The 16,333-nt window shown below is 37.7% G+C and overlaps 1 protein-coding gene across 3 annotated transcripts in view; it reads left to right on the top strand.

Annotated features, from left to right (window-relative positions):
- EML5 (EMAP like 5) overlaps nt 1–13,940 on the top strand; it is a 172,045-nt gene extending 158,105 nt beyond the window's left edge. For all 3 annotated transcript variants that reach the window (XM_032621288.1, XM_032621290.1, XM_032621289.1), the window contains 10 exons: nt 414–622; nt 4,233–4,390; nt 5,787–5,901; nt 7,995–8,183; nt 8,356–8,528; nt 10,192–10,354; nt 10,665–10,768; nt 11,527–11,680; nt 12,130–12,230; nt 12,521–13,940. In XM_032621288.1, the coding sequence (XP_032477179.1) occupies nt 414–622; nt 4,233–4,390; nt 5,787–5,901; nt 7,995–8,183; nt 8,356–8,528; nt 10,192–10,354; nt 10,665–10,768; nt 11,527–11,680; nt 12,130–12,230; nt 12,521–12,557 (1,403 nt within the window). In that variant the 3' untranslated portion in view covers nt 12,558–13,940. The remainder of the gene's footprint in view (nt 1–413; nt 623–4,232; nt 4,391–5,786; nt 5,902–7,994; nt 8,184–8,355; nt 8,529–10,191; nt 10,355–10,664; nt 10,769–11,526; nt 11,681–12,129; nt 12,231–12,520) is intronic.
- The last annotated feature ends 2,393 nt before the right edge of the window (nt 13,941–16,333 follow it).

The raw sequence follows: 16,333 nt of genomic DNA, 5'->3' as shown, positions 1-16,333 counted from the left end.
GGTGAAATTCATAGAGCTACACAGAAAAAAATAAGATGGTTTCTAAAATGCCCCTTAAATTATAATAAAGCTTTCCATAAATCACACATCACTTGCAAAAATATGTAAAAAGGACCCTCTACACTATTAATTGTATGTCATGTGATTGCTAGGTAGCAGTGCAAGGGACATGCCCTCTCCCTTTTCTGGGGGGCCGTGCCGGCGCAAGTTGTGGAATCTTAGTTCCCCGATCAGGGGACCCTCAGCAGTGAAAGCGCTGAGTCTAACCACTGGACCGCCAGGGAATTCCCTGCTCTCTCTTTTTATAAGCATTTATTTTTTGAACTATATATTTTCAATAACTGTTTGATCCTGTAAAAATTAGCTTAGTTCTTATACTAACCTAGAAAATTTTGTTGTATCTTTTTTATCAGGTGCCAAAGTTGCCAGCAGAGCTGGTCACAACCAACGTATTTTTGTGGCAGAATTCCGACCAGATTCAGATTCCCAGTTTGTCTCTGTGGGAGTAAAGCATGTTAAGTTCTGGACGTTGGCAGGAAGAGCTCTTCTTAGCAAAAAAGGGCTACTGAGCACACTGCAAGATGCCCGGATGCAGACCATGCTTGCTGTTGCATTTGGTGCAGTATGTCTCTTAAAATGCATGTGGTAGTGTAACTGTGAATTACCCAAATTGGACGAGTTTGAATTTTCTTGCCTTAGATAGATGAACCACATGAATGTTGTTTATATGGCACTCTAGTCCCCTAATCCTTACATATGTCCTGGTCATGCATATATTTCAGCTTTCAAATTCTGATACTTTCAGAAATCAGGGACTGGGAAAGAGAGTTAACGAGGGAGAAGGATTATAAAACATCTGAGTCCTTGGGCCACTGCCATTCTCAAAAGCCTTCATTAATTTTATAACTGTCACCCTGAATCTCCTAGGTCCTAATAATAATTTGTCAGAATAGGAGAAAGATAAATCATGAAACGTGATTTTTCTAGTATTTAAGGTGGTACTTGGTTTAGGATTTCCTTTGCTTCCTATCATCTTAACTCACTGCTTATTATGTAGTTGGAAGTGCTCTTGGCCAGTGTCTCTCATTAAAGGGAAGAAGGCGAGCTCAGTTCCTGGTCTAGTTTACTAGAAAGAGTGTTCAAGAGCCATTTCCTCCCTTCCCCTCCCCCATTCCACCTGCGCTTGTGGTTTACAAGACACATCTCTTTCCTTTAATACCTTGCCCTGGCCAGGCTTTTTAAAATCCTTTGGTGCATCAAAAAACTAAGTCGGTTTTCTTACTAAAGTGTTTATGTGGGTATGTAATACCCAAAGGAAGAAAATTATAATTCTAGATTCTTAAAGAACACTTATATTTTTGAGACCATTGAAAGTGCTGGTTGTGCCTTGTCAAACTTCAGTTAAATATTGTGGAGATTCTTAATACAAGACCAGTAATTCTTTCCAGAAGAAAAGCTTACGCATTCAAGTGTTTGACATTTAATATGCCCATGTACGTTAACTAATCTTTGTGTATAAAATTCCTTATTTAGTCAATTGCCCATTCCCAATAGAAAATAAACTTGAAGATTAGGCTGTTAGTCATATGTGAGGAGCCTTTAGAAATTATAAGTAAAAGAGTGATACTATTGCACGTTCACTTTTCTTTTGCCTAAATAAAAACCTTCTCAATATTTCATAAAAAAAAGAATATCAGTCATAATTGACTTTTTATGTTTGAAGCAACAGTGCAATCAGTGCAAATGTTTTGTTATATAACAAAATGGGTTGATGTTCAGTTTAAGCCTTTTTGAGCATCCTCTATGCTAGGGGCTATGAAAAGAGCAGGCGAAGTAAAATATTAGTTTTTACATTCCAATCGCAGATAAGGCGTGAATTAAAGATGCTCCTATGTGACAAGTATTGAGTTGGCCAAACGCTTCGTTCAGTTTTTTCTTTAAGATGGCTCTATTAGCACTTAGATGTCTTTAACCTCATTAGAAACAATTTTGTTAGATTGTATGTGACAGCTGTCATATCATTGTGCATTTAAAAAAAGACATCAAAATTGGTGAATTTTTGTGTAGCCATTTTAATATTGAAGATGGAAGAAAAAAAGCCACATTTTTGGCCTATTATGCTTTATTATTTCAAGAAAGGTAAAAACGCAACTGAAATGCAAAAAAAAGATTTGTGCAGTGTATGGAGAAGGTGCTGTGACTGATTGAATGTGTCAAAAGTGGTTTGTGAAGTTTTGTCCTGGAGATTTCTCGCTGGACAGTGCTCCACGGTCGGGTAGACCAGTTGAAGTTGATAGTGATCAAATCAAGACATTAATTGAGAACAATCAACGTTATACCACGAGGAAGATAGCCGACATACTCAAAATATCCAAATCAAGTGTTGAAAATCATTTGCAGCAGCTTGAATCCCTTTGATATTTGGCTTCCACATAAGTTAAGCGAAAAAAAACCTTGACCGTACTTCTGCATGCAATTCTCTATTTAAACATAATGACAGTGTTCCATTTTTTAAATAAATTGTGATGGGCTATGAAAAGTGGATATTGTACAATAATGTGGAATGGAAGAGATCATGGGGCAAGCGAAATGAACCACCACCAACTACACCAAAGGCCGGTCTTCATCCAAAGAAGGTTATGTTGTGTATATGCTGGGATTGGGAGTCCTCTATTATGAGCTCCTTCCGGAAAACCAAATGATTAATTCCAACAAGTACTGCTCCCAATTAGACCAACTGAAAGCGGCACTCGACGAAAAGCATCCAGACTTAGTCAATAGAAAACACATAATCTTCCATCAGGATAACACAAGACCACATGTTTCTTTGATGACCAGGCAAAAACTGTTACAGCGTGGCTGGGAAGTTCTGATTGATCTGCCGTATTCACCAGACATTGCACCTTCGGATTTCCATTTATTTAGGTATTTGCAAAATTCTCTTAATGGAAAAATTTCAATTCCCTGGAAGACTGTAAAAGGCACCTGGAACAGTTCTTTGCTCAAAAAGATAAAAAATTTTGGGAAGATGGAATTATGAAGTTGCCTGAAAAATGGCAGAAGGTGGTGGAACAAAAAGGTGAATATGTTGTTCAGTAAAGTTCTTGGTGGAAATGAAAAATGTGTCTTTTATTTTTACTTAAAAGCCAAAGGCACTTTTTGGCCAACCCAATATAATTATTGTTTTCCAAATAAAAGATATAGAGATTAAGTATAAATGCTGAGGAATTTGAAGTAATATTAAATTGTAGGGAAATTAAGCCTACAAACTAGTATTCTCAGAAAGATTCAAGAAAATCTGTTTTTGATACAGTCCAAAATCTTATTTTCTTATTGGTTCTTTCCATATTGTTTTTGGTGAAGGATCTTATATAAGTTACTCTAAAAGTGAAGCTAAAATGAGACAAAACTAGCACATAACGCAGGATTTGCTTTCTCCAGCTTTTGCATAAATGAACTGCATCAGGACTGCAGTTCTCAGGCACCTCAGTCATTCTTAAGCTTTCGGTGCCTTAACACGTTTATCTTAGTTTGGATTCATTGCAGAAATGCAGTAACTTTTGCTGTTTTGATTTTAAGAAATCATGGCAAATATTAATTTTCATATACAATTTCTGAAAAACTACAACTTTGCTACAGATAATAGTTTTATTTTCCATGACAAAATACCTTATCAAACCTAATAAAAGTTATTTTCACTCCCTATTCCTATTCTTTTTTTTTACTCTCAGTTACTAATGACCTTTAAGTTATTTCTTGGGCAGCTAGAGGGAAGCAATCCAAAGAGGTGATATAAACTAGAATTACAGCATTTTTGAATTGGAAGGGACCTTAGAGACCTTAGGGATTTAGAGATCCCTCATTTTACACTGAAAAAGTTGATACTCATAGAGGTTAAAAGTCTTGACCAAAGTTATTCCAGCTAATAAACAAAAGATCTGGAAAAGGAAATGGCCCTAACAAAGCTAAGCCTTGAGTTCAGGTTTTCTGACTCTTGACTCTACTGTTTTCCCGCCATCCATGCTCTTTGTATCAAAAAGGTGACATAGCGCGACTCTCTCTCAGTCCACCCATGTGTCTCTCCACACGTACCCTTTTTCCTCCTAATAAACACTTGTTTCACTACCAAAAAAAAAAAAGTGACATAGGCTCACACTTACATAGAGAATTGCTGTTTGAACTCTATTTGAACTTTTCATGAGTTTATCTCCCCCTTCCCCACTCCTTTTCAGAATAACTTGACGTTTACAGGTACCATCAGTGGAGATGTCTGTGTGTGGAAAGACCACATATTGTGCAGAATCGTGGCCAAAGCTCACAATGGGCCTGTGTTTGCCATGTACACCACCCTTCGAGACGGACTTATTGTCACTGGTGGCAAGGAGAGGCCGTGAGTCCTCTTTCTTTTCACAGCCTTACTGAATATTCATGCGTTGTGATGCCTCTGGTTTGCAGTTAGTTATGTCTAGGCCACATGGATTGTCCTCTGACCTTCCTCCTCATATGCTTCTCCTTTACTGCCTTTTATGCACCACCTTGTTGATTTTTATTTCTGGTCTTAAATCCCTCCCAATGTTTTTCACATTGTAGGTAAGTCTAAACTCCAACTGGGTGATCATTTTTCTGAGGTATGGATAGGTAGCTATCTTGCAGGTTAGGAACTGATTTTCTTAATGCCTCTGCCTGTGTAAACACTGGCTGAGTAGTAGGTGGTGACCTGTGGGGGAGTCTTTGCCGTTGGACTCAGGATGCATCTCAACTGCTTGCTTTCTTTTTGGTTCAAACTGGATACTAAGGGATCAAATTCACACTGCTGCATTAGAAAAGGATAAGAGGATACCAGAAATAAACTTTGCCTTGTTTGCTTTTGTTTGAGGCAAACTTGTTAGATAAAATTAAGACAAGACCTCAAAATGTGTGAGGAGAGGCCTTTTTCTGAGTGGTTTTCAAATCTCCCAGTGGAAACCAGACACTTACCATTGATTTCCTACTAGCATGTTAAAATGGAATGTATGTGTGACCAGGAAGTAAGTACATTCCTATACAGCATTGAAAGAACCACAAATATGCAGCAGCTTTTGCTTTTCACATAAAGGAAGGCTGTATAAGAGAAAAAAACATAAATGGGCTATATTTATCTTTTGCATATTACTCTGACACTCGTGTTTCCACACCTCACCTAGTCTTGCACACTCCTACTCACTAGTAACCTACTAAACTGTTCAGTAGCATATTTAATAATAATGGTTGGAAAGAAATGTGCTGCTCTTTTGGCCCTGAAAATATATTCTGTAGCACAGCATCTGTAATCCTATTATCTAGCCTTGCATTTCCATTATCCTCTTAACATTAAGAATCATTTTGGGGACTTCCCTGGCGTCCAGTGGGTAGGACTTGGCACTTTCACTTCTGTGGCCCAGGTTCAACCCCTGGTCGGAGAACTAAGATCCCACAAGCCACACGCACAGCCAAAAAAAAAAAAATCCATTTTGCACGTTTCCTCAGTCAAGAAGTATTATGAGAGAGGATATATGATGTACGGGCAGGGGGCAGTGCTAAGTAAACTTATGCTGATGTCAGAAAAATAAGTGTCCATAAAATAAAATGTGCTTAAACTGAATGTTTGAGACACTATATCTAAAAATTGCCATAGAAAGTTTAGAAGAATATAAAGATTAGAGCCTCTTTTTCTGTTCTGCTTATAATTTAGTGTTTGTTTATAATAAAAAATATTTATAATAGCCAATAATAAATGCTTCTTTTGGTTTGGGTTGTTATTTTCTTAGGTCAAAAGAAGGAGGAGCAGTCAAACTGTGGGATCAGGAACTGAGGCGATGCCGCGCCTTCAGGCTTGAGACAGGACAAGTCACAGATTGTGTCCGTTCTGTGTGCAGAGGCAAGGTGAGGTGTCTCTTGAGGCATTACAATGCAGCAGACAGTAGAAAACAGCCATTCCTGTGATTCTCTCACCTTTCGCAACTTGATGAATAATAACTCAAAGATGGACTTGCTTGCCACTTTTCCTCTGCCTCTTCTCCGCTGCTTTCTTTGCAGAAAGACAGGAAGCTGTTCTCCTAAGCACTGTATCTAAACCTCCTTATTTTCTTGCATCTGCTAATTCAACTGTGGTAGACAGCTAAATTTATTTGCCAGTTGACTCGTTTTGATTAAAGCGGCTGTCTCCATTTGTTTAAAAAAAACACATTGCTCTAAAAAATTTGACCATGCATGCACTCACAATAAGTGTATTTATAAATTACATACATATATTATCCTGTGTATTAAATATTGGTCAAGCTCACTTTTATTTATAGTCATTTTTAACTAAAATCCAATACTTTCTTCCTGTATCCCAATGCACTTACGCCTCTTTGGAGATCTTCAGACTAATATATCATAGCCAAAGTCGAAACTCTGATGACTGGAGAAGCGAGGTGTATTATCTTTAGCGTGGGCTTGCACATGCAGCCTGGCTCAGTGCTCTTGCAGGCGCGCCTCTGGTCATAGAAAGCTTTGCATGAGCTAATGGCTGGCTTGCTACTAAATTAGTCAAAGCAAAAAATTCTCTGGAAGTATGTTATTTTGGTTTTGGACCCAAATCCAATGTGTGTATGTTGAGTTTGGGGGTGCTTCCCACACACCACCAAACAATTCTCCAACACCAGCAGCGTGTCCAAAAATTCAACTAAGTTCTGACAGTATCTGCCAGAGAAGGGATTGGATTCCACAGGTTGAAGGTTCAATCCTACAAGACTGCTCCCCTCACCGCCACTGCAGATGCCACGTTCTTACCTATGCTTCTGACCGGCTGTAGCTTGGGGTTCCCAACAACTCCTCCTGGACTTCAGACACCAGTCAGTTACCTGTCCTTCTGACCCACTGCCTATAAATTAGAGAGGGTTGTACAACCCCTCCTCGGGTTCAGTTATTTTGCTAGAGTGGCTTACAGAGCTCAGAGAAACATGTTACTTACTGGATCACCAGTTTATTGTAAAAGGATATAACTCATGAACTGCCAGATGTAGAACTGCACAAGGCAAAGTATATGGGGAGGGGAGAAGAGCTTCCATGACCACTCAGCCTGCATCTCCACGTGTGCACTAACTTGAAAGCTCTCCAAACCCTGACCTTTTGGGTTTTTATGGAGGCTTCTTACATAGTCATAATTGATTAAATCTTTCACTATTGGTAACTGATTCAACTTCTAGCCCCTCTCCCATCCCCGAGGTGGGGAGAGGAGAGAGTGAAACTGCCAGTCCCTAACCCCTAATCACATAGTTGGGTCTCCTGGCAACCAGCCCCCATCCTTTGGTGAGGTCCATAACAAAAGATACCCCTCTTTTGTTCATCACTTAGGAAATTCCAGGGGTTTTAGGAGCTTCATGCCAGTAAGCGGGGACAGACCAAATATATAGGCCATCCCCAAGTTAAAGTTTTTCGATTTTAAGATGGTGCAAAAATGATACAAATTCAGTAGAAACCATATTTCGAATTTTGAATTTTTATCTTGCCCCAGCTAGTGACGTGCGGTACAATCCTCTCGGGGACACAGCAAGCCACAGCTCCCAGTCAGCCGCAAGGGCCAAAAATCAATTCACTTACAGCCATGCTGTCTGTACTGAGACGACCACTTTGTTTTTCACTTTCAGGATAGTATTCAATAAACGACATGGGGTATCCGACAGTTTATTATAAAATAGGTTTTGTGTTAGATGATTTCGCTCAACTGGAGGCTCAAGTAAGTGTCCTGAGCATGTTTAAGGTAGGCCAGGCTATCATGTTTGATAGGTTAGGTGTGTCAAATGCACTTTTAACTTATGACATTTTTAACTTACGATGGGCTTATCAGATGCAACCCCATCATAAGTTGAGGAAGATCTGTATATTTCTTATTCTAAGTCACAGTATCACATAGGCCAGTAGGTCGTTCTCATATTATTAAGAAAAGCAACTGTGGTATTCCATTAAATATATTGGCCCCACTTGTGTTTCAGGGCAAGATACTAGTAGGGACAAGGAATGCTGAAATAATTGAAGTTGGAGAGAAAAATGCAGCATGTAATATTTTAGTTAACGGTCATGTGGATGGACCTATATGGGGACTGGCGACACATCCTTCCAGGGAATTTTTCCTTTCTGCTGCAGAAGATGGGACAGTGAGACTCTGGGATATTGCTGATAAAGTAGGTATAATTTTTTTAAAAGATGTTACAATTTCTAAGAAGCAAAGTCCTAAATTGCTAGCACTTAAAAAACTATCTCAGCCTTGTGTTGAGAACTTGGGGGAGAAACTGGTTTACTTTGCAAGTACTCTGCTTAATGTAGTTCTCTGTGATTCTTTTGGTTCTTATGCAGAAGATGTTGAACAAAGTGAATTTGGGACACGCTGCTCGTACTGTGTGTTATAGCCCTGAAGGGGACATGGTGGCTATTGGAATGAAAAACGGAGAATTTATTATTTTACTTGTGAGCTCTCTAAAGATATGGGGAAAGAAGAGAGACAGACGATGTGCAATCCACGATATCAGGTTAGTCAACAAATGGAATGGTATGTCAAGGATACTCTTTAAATGACCCAGCTTGCATTTGGAAAAAAGGTCCTTAGTGCCTGTAGCATTTCAACACGTCATAAATTGTATGCTGAAATATGGCTGTTTGTATACTTATCTACTTCTCCTTACTAAATTATGAGGCCATTGGGCACCAGCCACAGTGCCTTATAATAGCAAGTATTCAGGGAATGTTTGATGAATTAGTATCACACTGGACATGTCCAGTAAGTTCATCCTGCCAAGAATTATCTTCCTTCTGCCCTTAAAAGTCTGGAAAATTAGGGACTTCCCTGGCAGTCCAGTGGTTAGGACTTGGCGCTTTCACTGCTGTGGCCCGGGTTCAATCCCTAGTTAGGGAACTAGGATACCACAAGCCGCACAGCGTGGCAAAAAAAAAAAAAGCCTGGAAGGGCTTCCCTGGTGGCGCAGTGGTTAAGAATCCGCCTGCCAGTGCAGGGGACACAGGTTCGAGCCCTGGTCGGGGAAGATCCCACATGCTGCAGAGCAACGAAGCCCATGCACCACAACTACTGAGCCGTGCTCTAGAGCCCGTGAGCCACAACTACTGAGCCCATGTGCCTAGAGCGTGTGCTCTGCAATAAGAGAAGCCACCGCAATAAGAAGCCCGCGCACCACAACAGAGAGTAGCCTCCACTCACCACAACTAGAGAAAGACTGCATGCAGCAACGAAGACCCAATGCAGCCTCCCCAAAAAAAGCCTGGAAAATTAAAGTTATAACCCCAAACATCTCTTAGAAAGCCTGAAAAATTAAACTTATAACCCCAAACGTCTTTTACTTCTCTTCATCTCCACTGAATATATAGTTCATTCATTTAATCCATAGTCATTGAACATCTATGCCCCAGATTATGAATTAATTAAAACTTTTCTTGAGCCTTTTTCAGTGCTTAAGCTTATATTAACAGTGGTTACCATTTACTGAGCACTTCTATGTGATCAAGATAGATTATTGAATCCAGGTCTGTCAAAAGCTTGCACTGTTTTCACCAGTAAAACCGTTTTTACAAATGAAACCTTCCTCAGATCTTCAGTATATAAAACAGTAATTATGGCTTCCCTCAGCTCTCCAGTTTCCCAAAGGTACATCAGCAAGACTTATGGAGCATTTTCAAAAAACTGAACTGTCCCATACTGCTTTGCATCATCGATAGGCAAATAGTACTTTATTATTTTAAAATAACTTCTTCCAAGCTTCAAGTAGTATCACTTCTTCTAATAACATTACATGAGTTAAGCTGGTCTGTGTCCCTTGCTATTAAGATATGATCTTTCCAGATGAAAGGATCCTATCTTACTGAATTATGTAATTTAGGAATATATGTAAATTGTTAGTGGCTTTTTAAAAACTGAGCTATTTTTAAAGAAATTAGGAGATGAAAATTCAGGAACCACTTATGTTGAAGTAAAATATAAACCTTCTGTTTTATGTAACACAGACAAATATCAGTATACACAATCTGTTGTGACTATCAGGTAAATCTGTTTGAGGCCATATCACACATTATTTATCTCAAATACTTATTTTTGAGAACTGAAAAGTCAGTGGTCTTAAATGTTTATACTATTTCATGTGGTCTAATCCATCTTTTACATGGAATCTTTTGTTACATGTTCAGATTTAGTCCAGATTCCCGGTTTCTGGCAGTGGGTTCCAGTGAGAATTCAGTGGATTTTTATGACCTAACATTGGGTCCCACCCTTAACAGAATCAGCTACTGCAAAGACATTCCAAGCTTTGTCATTCAAATGGACTTCTCTGCAGATAGCAGACATCTCCAGGTACAGTACCAAGACTATTCAAATAGTCTTTACATTTTGTTAGTGAGTGCTTTTAAAACTCCTCAGTTCCAGAGCTTCTCAACTCTTGCCTTTTATTCACTACTATTCACTGTTTCTGCATAAGTTCTTTATTAATCTATTCTTATCAGTCCTTTTCTTCATTTTTTTTGCTCACAGATTTTTGTAGTCATGTTTTAGTCTTAATAATGTTAGAAATGTAAATCAAGTAGCACTTTGCCAGTTTACTATAAACTACTTCTGGATTTTGCCTCTCACATGATGGAATTGTTCCATTTTAATATTATGAAAGGTCTCCACTGGTTGCTATAAACGGCATGTCTATGAAGTGCCTTCAGGAAAACATCTTATGGATCAGGCTGCCATTGACAGAATTACTTGGGCTACATGGACTAGGTAAATATTTCATATATCAGAAGGGAAGAGCTGACTGAAGGTCAGCAAGGAAAACTGGAAAATCCTATTTCTGAACAGTTAGAGCCATTCTCACTAAGGAACAGTAATTGAGTTTTAAGTTTTTGTTACCATCCTGAATTCTTCCTAAGAAGAGAATGATATACTTACTCATGCTGGGACCCCTTTTGATCAAATATATTTCTATGCTTTATCAGTTCTTTTAATTAAAGGAAATCAAAGTTGTGACTTTAAAGATGCCCTGATACTTCCTTAACATAAGTAGGTTTAATAACAGACAATGAAAACATGTATTGGGTACTGTTAGGCAACTGTATTATTTCCCTGTCTAAAGGAATGCTATTGATAGCAGCTGTTAGAAATGAAACCTTATAAAATGGGTTCAAATTTGCTGGCTGTAGAACAGATAACCATGCATAACCATCAATGAAAATGAAAAATGCCATCAACACTTTTAATTTTAAAATAGTTCTATCAGTTATCATAAAGTATTAACTGACTTTATAAAGGATTAATCTATAAACCCTTAAAATTATAGAACTTCATTGAGAAAAGGTGTATGTATTGGGGGTGAGGGAGTGCCATCCCGGCAGGTTCAGGATTATGACAAGGTAACACCTTGTCATAACTTATTCCTGTGTTTAAATAACGTAACTAGGTACTCAGAGGTTAATTACCAAGAAACTTTTTCAGTATGGTAAACCTGTGTGTGCTATGGTGGATTTTTTTATTATCTCTAGCATTCTAGGAGATGAAGTTACGGGAATCTGGTCCAGACATGCTGAGAAAGCCGATGTCACCTGTGCCTGCGTCTCTCATTCAGGAATCAGCCTTGTAACAGGAGATGACTTTGGCATGGTTAAGTTATTTGACTTCCCATGTCCTGAAAAATTTGTAAGTTTACGTTGGGTTTAGTATTTTATGCAACTTTACTCCTGATTTAGACTTCTGATCATTAGTACTTTTTCCCACATAATAGCTAAAATGTTATTGTCTCATGATTTGAAAATACTTTTAAATTTGTGATTCTAAAATTTTCTCCAAACTTCCTAAATCCATTACTCTGAAATAAAAGCTATTAGAAATTATCTCCCCTCGCCCCCAAGCCACGCCATCTTCGAAGACTATCCTGTGATTAGTCTTTTATCAAACCTTTAATCAGTTACCAAATTTCAAATGCTTTTCAATGCAGATCCATTACTGATTCTGAGAAAGCATTTCATCATTAGCTGTGCTCCAAACTGCTTTCTCCACAGCACTCATGATGGAGATAATAGCTCCTGATTAAGAACCTTTGACTTCTGTGTTCATCACACACCCTGAACTTTGTTCTTGTTTTTTAGGCGAAGCACAAAAGGTTCTTGGGTCATTCACCCCATGTGACAAATATTCGATTTACCAGTGGTGATCGACATGTTATTAGTGCTGGAGGTGATGACTGCAGGTTGGTAACTTTCTCAGCCCAAGAAGAGCAGGGACGGTCTTTTTACTAGTTAAGAGATTATTACTGTTTCTTTGACAGGTTCAGTTTATGGACTCAGCTAGTCATCATAATAAGGTCACCTAACCATATGGCTCCTTGGGGTCACGTACTATGTAAATACAGAATAAAAGGAGTTGAAAGAGTAAAGTTTTTACACATGTATGATTTGAAAGCTTAATTTAGAACATTGTAAACTGTTCTGAAAATCTATAAATATAATGAACTCACTGCAGTTCTTTCTCTGATTGCAGTTTATTTGTCTGGAAATGTGTACATATGCCTCATTGAAAGATATGGATGCTGAGAAGACTCCATAAAGTAACAGCCTTGAGAAACCAGAACTACACAAGAGGAAAAAACCAGAACCAAACGCTGCATGGTCATGTGGTGCTAACTTAAGACTGTAACAGGGATTTATCCAAATTTGTTAAAATAGTAGAAAGATTGATAAGTTCAAAATATTTGTTATATGCACTAAATAACTGTCCATAATCCATACACTGCCAGATAATTACATTTCAAGGAGGGACTGAATAAATATTTGCTGGTAAAAGCCACCCCCCATTTTAGGGAGGATGCAGATTTGGCAGACTTCCAGGGGAGGTTTGGGAGACAGTGCTCCTCAAAGAAATGAACCAAAACCTTAAAAATCCAACTTGGATAATTTTCTTCCTCTTTTTAGCAAACCTTTTTCTTTTTAGAATTTATATTTTATTTTCAAGTTTCAATTGTTTACTAAAATATTTTATCCTTGTGTTCACATCACCATCACCCTGAAGGATCACAGGTTTTAAAAGGCAAACATTATTTTCCCTGAGAAAACACACACAGGCTTTACTGGAGAACATGATGCTTCTTAAGCATTAATAAAGTCCTGTTTATAAGGGACATTGTTCTCCTGGAAATTTTAAATTCAGGAACAAATCCAAAGTGAGTAGTGTATGATCGCTACATTTTCATTTTTGAGCTGTCTATCTTATGTTCAGAATTCATCCCTATAATTGAAAGAGTAAAATATGATCATGGCCTCATTAATGAAAAAGCAGTATGATGAACAGTCATTTCCAGTGGTGTACAGTTTAAGGTTTTATATAGCAATAGTATTTAACTGGCAGAGAATACTGAGTATTTAAAGATGTAGTCTAATAGAAACATTGTTTAACAGGTAAACTAAAGCGTTAAGTTCACATTTACAAAGTTATACAGTTTAGTTAACTCTTGAAATAAAAATTTTATAGCCTTTTTTTTCCTACTGGAAAAACTTGTTTAGTTAGATGTATGTCACCCCATCGGCTGACTTCAAAAGGAATGAAGATAGGTCCACTTGTAAAACTTGTCTATAAAAATTCCTTTTTGGTGGATTGGGGCTGAACTCTTAGATCTTTACTCCTATTCACTTTAAATGCTGCCAAAGATCGGTACTTGCCATTCAGGAACTTGCTGTTTAGCTTACCTGTAGTTTCCTGAAGACTGGAAGTTATGCAGACTGCTATTTAAAAATATATTTTTCTAAGTATGAAGAAGTTTAAGATGCTCTTTTGGTCCTATAATTTTTACTTTAATGTGTTAAATATCTTCGTAGCGTAATAGACCCCTTCTTCAGGTTTCTGGAAATCTGTTTTCTATGTGCAACACCTTGTAAATATTAAAAACAGATATGGCTGAATTTTATCATGGAAAGCCTAAGCAGTGATTGAACCTGGCCAGTTTTAAAGCTCTGAATAGCTGTGTCTGAAGGACTGATTGGGGTGTTTGTTAAGAAGCTTGAAACATTAAGATCATTTTCTTTCATTTTTCTTATCAATGGATTCTCCTAAACTAAGCCCAATTTGAGAAAACACTGATATTAAGTTTCTATTCATGTGTATTATAAAGGAGCAGCCAATAAATTAGAGCAAAAAAAATCCCATGAAGCACACTCTCCTCTCCCTCTATTTTTGAGGCTGTTGCAAGTTTCAAATTTTCCTTCTGAGTCAAGTTCACCTGCTTTTGGCTAAAGAGAAATTCCAGTTCCTTTACAGTGCGGGTAGAAACTCAACTATAACCTTAAGCAAATAAACTATATAGGATAAAATTGCTTCCACTGCATTTTTGTTCTTCCCAGTGGCCAACCTGGTAAGCCAGCCTGAATCACTGTTGTCAGTTTCCCAATTAAAGGTCACGTTGATTTTAAGTAGTCGTCCCACAGCCACCTTGCTTATAGCAGCCATCAACTACGGGAAGGTGAATAACCACAGTAGGCCATGTAGATTATGACCTATGTTTTTTTAACCCAGAGAATTACTTCTGTGTGCAGTATTTGACTAAACTCCCGAATTTGTAACCTGAGCCTTCTCCTAGCACCTTTAGTCCTGTTTCTGGCAGATGCATGCCAGAGCACCCTCTGCACCCTGGTTCCACTGTGGAATGCTAGCCACATCTGTTCCCTTATTTTTGGTGATCTTTTTCGATGATGGTTCATTTTGGACCAAGTTACCCAACAGATATTTTAGAGTCAACCTTAGCTTGCCCATAAACCCTAGCAACTGAAGGAAAAAACTCTTAAATGTGTCTCCAGGCTGTGTCTATTAAATAGCAAAAAAACAATCTGATTTCAGCATGTTTTTATTTCCCTGTAAAATGGCTGAACTAAAACCACTTTAAGCTCGTTTCCCAGTTACGTTCTTTACAGTGAAATTATGAGAATGCAACTATACTCCATTTATAAGTAATGATACTAAAAAGTCTGTTTAAATTTCTGGAAATACAATTTAAATCAAGTTTCTTCTGCACAGATGTAGAGCATTTCAAGTAAGTTAACACTGGAATGAAAAAATACCTTCAATTCAATGAAGAAAACTTTTTAGAACGAAGTGGAATTGTCATTCATTTCACCCAAGCCTAACTAACTACATGATAGCTTTATGCATGCTCCTGTGTGCACTGTCTTTTTCTAATGTTTCAAGTCTTATAAGCACAGCAAAGTGCAACTTAAAAGACTTTAAGTGCATCTTTAATAACTGGATAATTCTTCTCTCAATGGAAAAGAGATGGCCACAAGGCTGCTGGCTTTAGGCTCTGAAACGTGGACTTTTACATACGTAGTTTTATTAATTATCCCTTGGGTATATGACTAAGCAAGTCAATGAACTTTTTTTTTTAATAGTTTAATTTGGTCCTGAGAATATTTTGAGTCTTTACTATCCCTTTTGCATTAACTCTTTTCTAACCAACTTTTAGCTTTACTTTTTTAAAAAACTACATCGTCTTTAAAATCAGTGATCCGTTATTTAATTCTAAAGCATTGGACCCTTCTTGCCTTAACAGTTTTAAAACCACATATACAAAAGCCTATTTTCATTCAGTATTCCAAAAGTTTAGTCCTATTTTGCAGTTTATCCATCTGATCTCTGTAATTATACAGTCATTTTAAAAAATCTAACTTTTACATTTAAAATATTATCTTCAGTAATAACTATATTTTCTGTGGAGTTAGTTACTTCTTAGAATGTTATTTTTCAGAATGTGAGAATATATATGTATAGCTATAATCTTGTGAGTTTAAAGTTTGTTCTGATACCTTATGTATATACTTGTAAAAAATATTTTGTATAATTTTGTGATAATGTAGATCCCAAAATATTTATTTAAAAAACATATGTTAACAGTAAATGAAGGCATTTTAAGGAACTGTTCCTACTTTTTGCCCTTGCCATTCCAACTGTTTCACCCTACACGCCCCACCTCACTCATCCTTTCTCAGAAAGCAAGGGACTGAGATATTTGGGAACCATTTACCAAAGCAGCACTCAACCCAAGAAGCTTGTATTATCATGTTTTTCATACTAAATTCACTTTAAAAGTCGGGCTGAATAACTGTCTTAAGCCACCTCAACACTTTGGGCCACTCCTGTTTTCAGAGTCAAAGAAAACAGCAATCCAACTTTTGTAAGAAGGACAATGCCCTCATACATCTCTCTACACACATAGCAACGCTGTAGCCTGAAACTGGATTATCAGTACTAACAGTGATATCACCAACATTGTAAATGCTGATACTTGAACACAGCAGTTTCACACACAAA

This window comes from Phocoena sinus, chromosome 2, assembly GCF_008692025.1.
Source record: "Phocoena sinus isolate mPhoSin1 chromosome 2, mPhoSin1.pri, whole genome shotgun sequence".
Taxonomy (NCBI): Eukaryota; Metazoa; Chordata; class Mammalia; order Artiodactyla; family Phocoenidae; genus Phocoena; species Phocoena sinus.
The sequence above is the reverse complement of the archived record's forward strand: the minus strand, read 5'-3'. Positions and strand labels throughout refer to the sequence as shown.